At 44.1% G+C, this 10,372-nt stretch overlaps 1 protein-coding gene across 1 annotated transcript in view; it reads left to right on the top strand.

Moving 5' to 3' along the window:
• Positions 1–4,314, top strand: part of gjd1b (gap junction protein delta 1b) — a gene marked incomplete at both ends in the record, with an annotated part of 22,204 nt that extends 17,890 nt beyond the window's left edge. The window contains one exon of the mRNA XM_080845162.1: positions 3,471–4,314. Within this exon, the coding sequence (XP_080701288.1) occupies positions 3,471–4,314 (844 nt within the window). The remainder of the gene's footprint in view (positions 1–3,470) is intronic.
• Positions 4,315–10,372: the final 6,058 nt, after the last annotated feature.

The raw sequence follows: 10,372 nt of genomic DNA, 5'->3' as shown, positions 1-10,372 counted from the left end.
TAAATACTCAGGGCTGGGTAGTGTAAGCGCATTATCTGAGTCCAAACAAGGACAAAAGCATTATTTTTCCCCTTTTTTTCTTCCTCTCCTTTACTCTGATTTGGTCATCCACCCATTCCTACCCTGAAGATTACAGGTGTTTGTGCTCTTCATCTGGTTATCATCTGTGACCTCTGCACTTGATGGGAGATGCAGGCAGAGATTGCGCCTGACTTTGGTCAAGATTAAAAATACCCCCCCCAACACACACCCTTCCCACCCCCTGAGCACCACCAGCAGCAGCAGCAGTGCCAAGTCCACAGCCCTCCCAGTAGTCCCCATAGCTGCAGCTTGCACTGTGGATAAATCCATTCAGATTGGTGGATTAAAGGCAACACAGCCCTAAATCCCATCAAATATTTATTTGGCGTGACACCTTTCCCTTTCCCCATGCCCTGTGACTGGCTCTGCAGCAGTGCTTTGTGCTGTCGGTGCAACCAGCATGCTTGCTTTTTATCCAAATATAACTTTCCTCAATCCAAACTCATTTATCTATTCTCTCACATAGATGGTAAAAGCCTGCATTTTTTTGACAAATGACTTTACTTATTTTATACATCAAAACATGCATAAACGACTTATTTGTTCTGTTCCTCACATATCATCAAGGGATCTACAGTGGTGAATTATTCTGAGACAAGTTGTCTTTGGCAGTTCATGTATAGTCTGAACAGACATGTTTAATGGGTGTGGCAGTATTGCCACAGTACAAACACGGCTTAAGAATGTGGAAAAGTGAAAATATGGGAATGGGGTCAAAATGTTAAGTGCTTCAGGCTGAGTTTGCCTGTCTAGAGTGGAGCTGCTGGGAGTCGGCTTTAAATATAAATGAGAAATGGAGGGAAGTAAATATGAGGCATGGATGGGTGCACGGGGGCGGGTGGGGGTCCTTGTGGGGGGCAGGGGGGCTGTTTGGAGGGGAGAAAGAGAAAAGGAGAGGTAAGTGGTAAGGGGAGCTCTACCCTCTTAAAAATAGACAAAAGTAGTTCCAAAAAGACCAACTTCGTGTCCGAGAAACATGAAAGCTGCTACGGGGTTGCACAAGGGAGCTGTTTAGGTCCATTGCTCTTTTCTCTTTATATGTTACCACTCAGTGACATCATCAGAGAACATAGTATAGATTTTCATAGCTATGCGGATGACACACAATTGTATATTTCCGCTGAGCCAAATGATGCAACAGCAATAAACTCCATTACCAACTGTTTATTGGCAATAAACAAATGGATGAACAATAACTTTCTAAAACTCAATGAGGACAAAACTGAAGTCCTACTTATCGGCCCTAAATTAAAAAGAGAGATGCTCACCAAGAATCTAGGAGGTTTATCCCGGTGGATTAAACCTGAGGTGGTTAGTCTTGGTGTCACCCTGGACTCAGATTTGAATTTCAACTCCCACATTAACAAAGTCACCAAAACAGCTTTCTTTCACCTCAGGAACATAGCAAAGGTACGATCATTCTTAAACCAAAATGATGCCGAGAAGCTTATTCATGCTTTCATATCGAGCCGGCTAGACTACTGTAATTCACTTTTTACTGGTCTTCCCAAGAAAACAACTGTAAGACTCCAGCTCATTCAAAATTCTGCAGCTAGACTATTAACCAAAACTAAAAGGAGAGAACACATTAGTCCTGTCCTTGCTACTTTACACTGGCTTCCTGTTACCTTTAGAATTGACTTTAAGGTCCTCCTCCTCACATACAAAGCTCTAAATGGACAAGGACCTAGCTACATTGCTAACTCTCTTACTAACTACATACCAGCTAGAACACTGCGATCATCAGATACAGGTCTGTTACAGGTCACCAGAAGCAGTCATAAGAAGATTGGAGATGCAGCCTTTGTCAACTACGCCCCAAAATTATGGAACACATTACCCGTTAATATTAGGGAAGCAAACACGCTAGACACCTTCAAAAGGCAGCTTAAAACCTATCTTTTTACCAAAGCATTTTATTAATTTTATCTGGCACTTTTTATTTCTCTGTTCTCTTTGAAACTGTTTTAAGGGTTTTATGACTTTTATTACTTTTACTATTTCTCTGTAAAACTGTTTTGAGGGTACCATGGCACTGTCGGAAACCATATTGTGGCTCAATATATCACATATTATTCTCAGAGATATTTCCATAACAAATGTTCTAGTCCCCTAGGTGCAGTCACCTTCCTTAAGCCTGTAAAAGAGAGCTAGTGTCTCTCCCGAAGCCCTGAAGTGCGTTCGGTGGAAGAAGACGAAGAGGCCTCTGAAGGAAGGGTATAGAAGGAAGGGTGGCCTTTGGCCGGGGAAACATAGCTAGGGAAAATATTTAATAGGGTAGGTCGGAATCTATGGAGCAGCACTATGGTTTCGACTGCGCTAAATACCAGGCAGAAGGGTTTTATTACTTTTATTATGATTTTAATATTTTAAGCCTATCGGAACATCAGGTTCTGATACGATGTTGACCAATATTTTATTGCTCCTGCTGCTTGCTCTTATTGATTTTATGTAAAGCACTTTGAATTGCAACTCCTGTACGAAATGTGCTATATAAATAAAGTCTTACTTACTTACTTACTTACTTGTCCTCTAAAAATAGAACAGACAATGTCTCCTTCTCATGCATGCAGAGTCTAACTGACGCACACACATACACTTTCATATTCATTCTCTCTGTCGGTACAAGAATGAAATCAAAACAAAACGATATGATCCCAAATTCTCTGTGTCACTAAAAACACACATGTATTGGAGGTTTTGAAACACTCCAGGGTGTTAATGTAAGAGTCGTGTCCATTCACATACTGTGACAATGCCCCCCCCCCCCCCCCCCCTCCTCTTACTGTTTAACACATACAGGAATAGCTTAGAAGGTGCTCATGCTCATCTGTTGCTATGGTGAGCAGAGGAGAAGTCATGCCTGAGACCACACGGTACTAAATGAATGAGTGAATCATCCGCCTGTGCTGTGCCATGCCGTGCCGTGCCGTGCCGTGCCGTACTGCCAGTGAGGGTGATCATGTTAAAAGGGTTTAATGGCATGGAAGCCGCAACAGTAAGAGAGACAAAGCAATGATGATCAAAAGAAAAGGTCTGAGAAAATGAAAAAGCAAGAGCATGTCTTTCTTTATTGGCATGGAAAGGCTCAGTCTTAAATTCCTGTTTCCTCCGTATGCATACTGTGTGGCCATTTTACAAGCCATCAATTCTCTACTACATGGAACCTTCAAATGCATAATTAATATCTCTTCATATCTCTGCTCTTCTCCTCCCATCCAATTTCTTTCTTTTCTTCTTTCATATCTCTGCCTGTCCTCTGTTTCTCTCTCTCTCTCTCTCTCTTTCTCTCTCTCTCTCTCTCTCTCTCTCTCTCTTTCTCTCTCACACTCTCTTTGTCTCCCTCTCTACTCTTGCTTATTGTCTGTCTCCTCTCTCCCCTCCTTCAGGATCCTGCTGACAGTGGTGGTTATCTTCAGGATCCTGATCGTGGCCATCGTGGGGGAGACGGTGTACGAGGATGAGCAGACCATGTTCATCTGCAACACCATGCAGCCCGGGTGCAACCAGGCCTGCTACGACAAGGCCTTCCCCATCTCACACATCCGCTACTGGGTGTTCCAGATCATCCTGGTGTGCACGCCCAGCCTGTGCTTCATCACCTACTCGGTGCACCAGTCGGCCAAGCAGCGCGAGCGCCGCTACTCCTTCCTCTACCCGATGCTGGAGCGGGACTACGGCCGGGACGGGGCGCGGAGGTTGCGCAACATCAACGGGATCCTGGTGCAGCACCCTGATGGAGGGGGTGGGAAGGAGGAGCCAGACTGCCTGGAGGTGAAGGAGATCCCCAACGCGCCACGGGGGCTGACGCAGAGCAAGAGCTCCAAGGTGCGACGGCAGGAGGGCATCTCGCGCTTCTATATCATCCAGGTGGTGTTCCGTAATGCACTGGAGATTGGCTTCTTGTGCGGCCAGTACTTCCTGTACGGTTTCAGCGTGCCGGGCATCTTTGAGTGTGACCGCTACCCCTGCCTGAAGGAGGTGGAGTGCTACGTGTCGCGGCCCACTGAGAAGACGGTGTTCCTGGTGTTCATGTTCGCGGTGAGTGGCATCTGCGTGATCCTCAACCTGGCCGAGCTCAACCACCTCGGCTGGCGCAAGATCAAGGCGGCCATTAGGGGCGTGCAGGCGCGCCGCAAGTCCATCTGTGAGGTCCGCAAGAAAGACATGTCCCACCTCTCCCAGCCGCCCAACATGGGAAGGACTCAGTCCAGCGAGTCGGCCTATGTCTGAGCCCCCTGCCTGGGGCTCCTCAGGAGACAGGCAGGCAGGCAGGCGGAGGGGTCACGGATGCAGCAGAATGAATGGGTGGATGGGTGAAAGGAATGAAGGAATGTAAAATGGACAAAGATGGAAGAAACCAGTTTGAGCCTTGGCAGAGATTGTCTGTGTGACAGAGGAAGGTAGATGGAAGGGCAGTAAGCTGTGAAATGCCTTTTTTCCTAAGATGGTGAGACTGGCACAGGGTGGCACCACCAGGCACGGGCGTTGATTGGATCCATCATGCACAGTATGTCAGACATAGGCTATGGCAGCCCGGAGGACGAGCCATTTCAGCATTTCACCCATTTCCAGCATTTAAATGGAGGATGAATTAACAATAGAGAGAAAGAGAGAGAGCGATGGAGAGAGGGAAGGTTAAGGAGGTGTTGTATTTTATTTATTTCCCAGAGAACGGGGCCCTGGTTAGCCTCAGCGTCATAAACGGGAAGGACAGGAGGATGGGGGAGCGGAAAGGCTGTCTGTGGGAGCTGATAGACGTCCGTTTCACAAAGCTGCTTGACAGGAACAACGGCTAACGCCACGGCCTTCTCTCCCCTCCTCTCTCTTCCTCGTTCCCCTCCTCTCAACCACTCCTCCTTCATCCACAGAGAGAGGGAGAGAGAGAGAGAGAGAGAGAGAGGAGGTTGGGGGGAGGGCACAGGAGTATGGACAGGATAGAACAGGACACTGTCCAAGTCCAGTGTTGCTGTTATGGTGCTTGTGCCAGAAGAAAAACACTGTTTGGGTTATGTCTCCTGGCGATGACTTGTATTATCACAAACTAGAGTGGAAAATATATACACCCTTAACAGGCCCTTCTTCTCTGGCATCTATTCCACTCACCACGTGTTTGACAACACCATGGGCAAACAAAGTCCCTCTTTCTTTCGATCCTTTCGATACTTTCGATTTCTTTTGTTTCTGAATTCATCATTTCTTTCTGAATGAAGACTCTGAACAGACATCTTGAAATGGCACAAAGAACTTTACCTCAGCACAAGTCGAGCTCCTCGAGTGCAGTCCGGCTAACTGTCTGTCTAACGGTGCGTTCCTTCCTCTTGTACTGCGAATGGATATATTTGTGCGAGAGAGTGTGTTCTTCTCTCTGTGTGAGTATGGGGTACATTTGTGGACATGTCTGTGTCAGAGAGCCATTTCCAAAAATACATCAGAGGTTATAAAAAGTTGTATCAAACACTCACTTTTTTTTTTTTTGTGATGGTGCCATCCTTTGAAATGAACATAATTTAATCATGTCAGATTTAGATACAAGAACATAGATTAATTTACCTGTTAAGACTTTAAGTAAAAGATCAAGGTATGTGTGTGGAACTTCAGTTTTTCAATATAAACAATTTTTTGTTAAAGAAAGCTCTCGGTTTTTTTAAAGTACCTTTTTTTTTAATACACCATAATTTTTGCTTTGTTTTTTTAAAGGAATAATAGGATATTTTGTTTTTTTAAATGACTCTACTTATTAAAATGGAAGACTTGTGTTTGTCAAGAACGGTTCCTGAGAATGGGGATTGACCCTTTTTTTTTTCTTGAAAAAAAAAAGAACCTTCCAGTTTGCATTTCTGTATGTCGATCCGCATGCCTTTAAATGAAAAGGAAAAAAAATGCGAAAGATAAATGTTTGTTGCACCTTCATTCGTGTGGAGATGTGTGGGGAGGAGCCGGCAGCAGCAGCTCCTAGCAGGAAAGGCTTAGTGACACCAGCAATAAACACCTCCACTTGCATGCAGCTTTTAAGGTAAATATTTAGGGGGCCTTTTCTGCAATAAATATGGGAAGTGACTCACACAGTGCGTTCTGTTCAGGGGACCCTTGTGGAACACCTCCTTCTGACCAGAGCAGAGTATGTGGCCATTTGTGATGAAGGGGGCTGGGGACACCTGTGTACTCTTGAGAGGTTGGGTCCGTTTGTTGTGCAGTGCTGTGCTAATCTCCTGTCACTGAAAGCTACAGGGTAGACCACAGTAGTGGAGCTGCTGTAAGTGTCTTTAGAGAACACTGAAGGTTTTGCACAGACTGAGGCTGGTGCAACATGGAGACTATGCACCACAGCAAATCACTTCCTTGTGCCTATTTATCTCCTGTTTGTCTGCACGGAGTGTGCATGGGCCTGTCATGTTGACATCTTTAACGTATAGAAGTGTGTACGAATGAGTTCTTCGAAGGAGAACCCTCAACAGGACTGCACAGCAACATCCCAGCCACACTCACCTGTGCATACCCATAGACATTCATCACAAACCAGCTGGCATGGATAAAAGAACAAGAGAGAATGAGAGGAGAGGAAAGGGTCTGGTTCTTCATCTTCATGCAGCCTTTTCTCTGGGCTCTAGGCATTTAAGCTGCTCTGTTTAGGTTTAGGGTGACAGGTGCTTGGGTCCAGAGTCAGAAGATGAGCCGTGTCAAACTGAAAGCTGCTGGAAGCAGCCTCTCCAGAAGGATGGAGACAGGATAGGGCTTCTTCTGAAACATCCCAGCACTTTCCACACTGGGAGAGTGCAGCTCATGTGAATGGACACTAGGAGCAATGGAGAAGGAATGTCAAAGGACAAGTAGCAAAGCTCTCTCTCCATAGCGCTTCATTAGGAGAGGCTTTATCAGCATTCAGATTCCCTGAAGGCTGAATCCGTCTGCAGTTTACATGTGCTAGTCCCTCTTGAAGGTCAGAGAGCTGGCCTCTTTGGAGCATTCTTCGAGTTGAGAGTGGAAGAGGTTGACAAGGAGTTTGAAATACACAATTTATGTGCTGCTGTTGATTCCATTTTTACTTTGACTGGGTCGATTCAGTCCACGTCAAGGGCTTAACAGTAACCTTCGGGCAGTCAGAACACCCGTTCTAGAAACAATATACAATAATATATGAACCTGACCATCTAAGGAGTATATTGTCTTTAGTCTACCTCTCTTTCTCTCAGTTCCTCCATCTTTTTTTTCTGCCTGTTCTGGTCTAAAAAGGAAGGCAGTCACTTCCCATGGTCAGTGCACCTCTATAGGCTAGAACTAGTATACTGTTCCTCCCTGCACTACTTTCCAACCAGTTCTTGTCTGTAAGTTGTTTTTTAAATTGATGTGGAGTTTTTGCTTTTTTTTTTAATGATGTTCCTCTTGACTTGTGGGTTCATGGCTTTGTTGTACAGTACTGTAATTGCAAGATGTAATGAGAAGGTAATGGGGATCTGTGTTGCAGGGCACTTAAGGAAGTTTGAAATGAGTATCCTAGGGAGACATTCAAAATGTTCTCTCCCTTGCCAAAGTAATATGCAACTTAAGAGTTTGTACTTGGGGGTTTCAAAGATGTCGTTGGTACGCTAACTGCATGTACAGTTAAATGGTTGGAATAAGCATGATTTTTATATAACTAACTTTTCATTTTTGTAAATCTAGCTCCTACATAATTTACATAAAGAACTTGTAGCTTCTACCTAAATGAACACTAAGAACTGTTTGATAACTGTAGCCACGAACTATCACCCAAACATCAGACAGTATTTAAAGAACATCCACCTTTTGTGCATATGATAGGGCTTTAAACCTCACCAATCCGAAACTGAACAGACTGCTGTGATAGGCCAAGCACAGCGAGATCAACTTTCTGGGCTCTTAATTCAGTATGTCCATGCAGGTTAATCCATCTTCTGACATGTATGTTTAATTGTACCTTTTCTCTTGTCGTGTCTGCGGAAGGGTTCAGGTTAAAGTTATGAACAAAATAAGGGTATCAACACTCTAAAATGATTCCACGAACAAGAAAGGCACAACATAGCGAACTTATGGGGGAAACTAACAACTAACAGCCATTTTTTACTTAAACTAAAACTGAGGACTGTTATTTTCTCTTTTAAAATGACTAACATTCATTTGGATATTAGTGCTACTTTCAGTAAACTTTTCTATCATATACTGAAGGTTTGCAAATCATATTTAATGACCCTGAAAAAAAACTAAAATCCATCCTTATTGGACACTGTACTTTATCTCAGGAAGTTTAAGCTACATTTTGGAGAAAAATAAATCAATTCTTTTTTGTACTTTTCGAGAGTTTGTACATATAATTTGGAAACCTGCCCTTTTTATACAGAGGAGTATAACAACACTTCCAACTAAATTTACTAAAAGCATTTCTGCCACCTTCCTCAGAGAGGTTTCACGGCTGAGGGTGAACTATGCTTTTGAGGTTTTTTGGAATATGACATAATTCTCTGAGCTGCACTTGGACTTGATGACCCTTGGGCATTATACGCTCATGCTAGGACACAGACACACATCCATAATAGTCCCACATACAAGGCAGTCATGCAGAAGGGTTCCCCACTTATCACGCCTTACAACGGCGCCTCCTGGTAATCCCTAACCATGGCCAGCAGCCCTGTCCTATGATGGGCCCTCTGCTGTACTTTGCCAGCCCTGGCCAAGATGCGGCATTGCTCGAGCGACACCAAAACAGTGTGCATTGACCTTAGCTTCAGGGCCATTCTTACAGGACACCTAGACAGACACCTGTGAGATGAGGCAGTCAGACATTATAAACGTATTGAGTGAGAGCGAGGATGGGAGTGAGATCATCCATAACCTGTGCTAATCACTCATGTGCCACATCAGGTCAGCCACTACTGCACAGCACAGGGAGTTCCTGTGGCAGTGTGGGGGGGGGGGGGGGGGGTAACCAAGGGCTCGGTGCCGGCACAGGCACAGGCACAGGCACACAAGAAGCACTCCAATCGGAAATTGGACACATGTGTCCACACTGAAGGTCACTCAAGGTCACTCAAGGTCACAGTCTGTTCAATCAGGGTCAAGTGAAAACTAGTTAGAACTGCCACGCACAGTAATCGCAACATTGTATGGACATTTTTGTACAATTGACTTTTGCTCTCTGAATCCTTTTGTAGCTATTTGGTGAAACATTTTGTATACATAAAACAAAAGAACAATTCAACTAAACTTTAAAGAATGCACCTGCAAAGCCATACTATTTGCCATAAAGACATGAACAATGTAGAATTACAAAGGGAAGAGTCATGGTAATTGAGTAGATTAGGGAAGTAATTTGGATCCTAACTGGAGAAAGCCATAATAATGTACTTCATCAATTTGCTCACTAAACGTGTTAGGCCGGGTTCACACTCTACTTCTTTTTTTAGAAAAAAGCGCCGCCTTCTGCGCCTTTTTTACATGCAACTCTATGGGAAAAAGCAAAAAGGCCTTTTATAAACTTCTAAAAAAGCGCAACCTCCGACGCCTTTTTGAGTTCAATTTTCTCAACTTTTCAGAAAGGTGCCGGGTGACGTCAAGCGCCTTTTTGACAGCTGACCTATCAGGACGAGGAGAGAGTAGTCGCGTACCTTCCCTAGTAACCTTCTATCTTAGTTTAACCGACCAAATGCCGTAGACCATCGTATTTGAACCTAGAAGTTTTTTAGTTTAACTTTTTTTTCCTTAGATTTTTAGAAAGTTACAGAGGAATAGACACTGTACAATTTATAAACCACATTATTGTAACTGAAAAATACGTCTAAGAGGATTTGCGAGGTGTCTGAGCAACCTAACTAATGTTAGCATGCTACTAGCCATTAGCGATTACTGTGTTTTTGCAAAGCATCTGCCCCAACTCCCTTTTCCCGACATTGACATGTATCTTGTACATAATCCATCCCCATAAACCGGATATTTCAAGCGTACAGAAACTCTTCTGAGCAGGCAAGAGTGCCAATATTGGCTAACGAGTTGTAGCCAAATTCCTGGGTGAAGGGCTAAATAGCTTGCTAGCTATTAGCACTATAGCTTGCTCAGTAGAGTGCTAAGACACAGCAACTATACACGATTGTATCAATTGTATATCTAGGTTTTCTTTGGTGACTGTTGTCGCATTCAACAGCACAACATATCCCGGGCATTTTGAACTGTCTGTGGGTTTTGACCGTAAACAACTCGCTAGTCATTACTGTTAGCACTGTATAGTAACGCGACCTATTATCCCACGGGCCACCAAAAAATCCGCTTAACACATATGTTT

The sequence above is a fragment of the Sprattus sprattus genome (assembly GCF_963457725.1).
Source record: "Sprattus sprattus genome assembly, chromosome: 9".
Lineage (NCBI taxonomy): Eukaryota > Metazoa > Chordata > Actinopteri > Clupeiformes > Clupeidae > Sprattus > Sprattus sprattus.
Note: the sequence above shows the minus strand (reverse complement) of the source record. Positions and strands in the feature narration are given on the sequence as shown.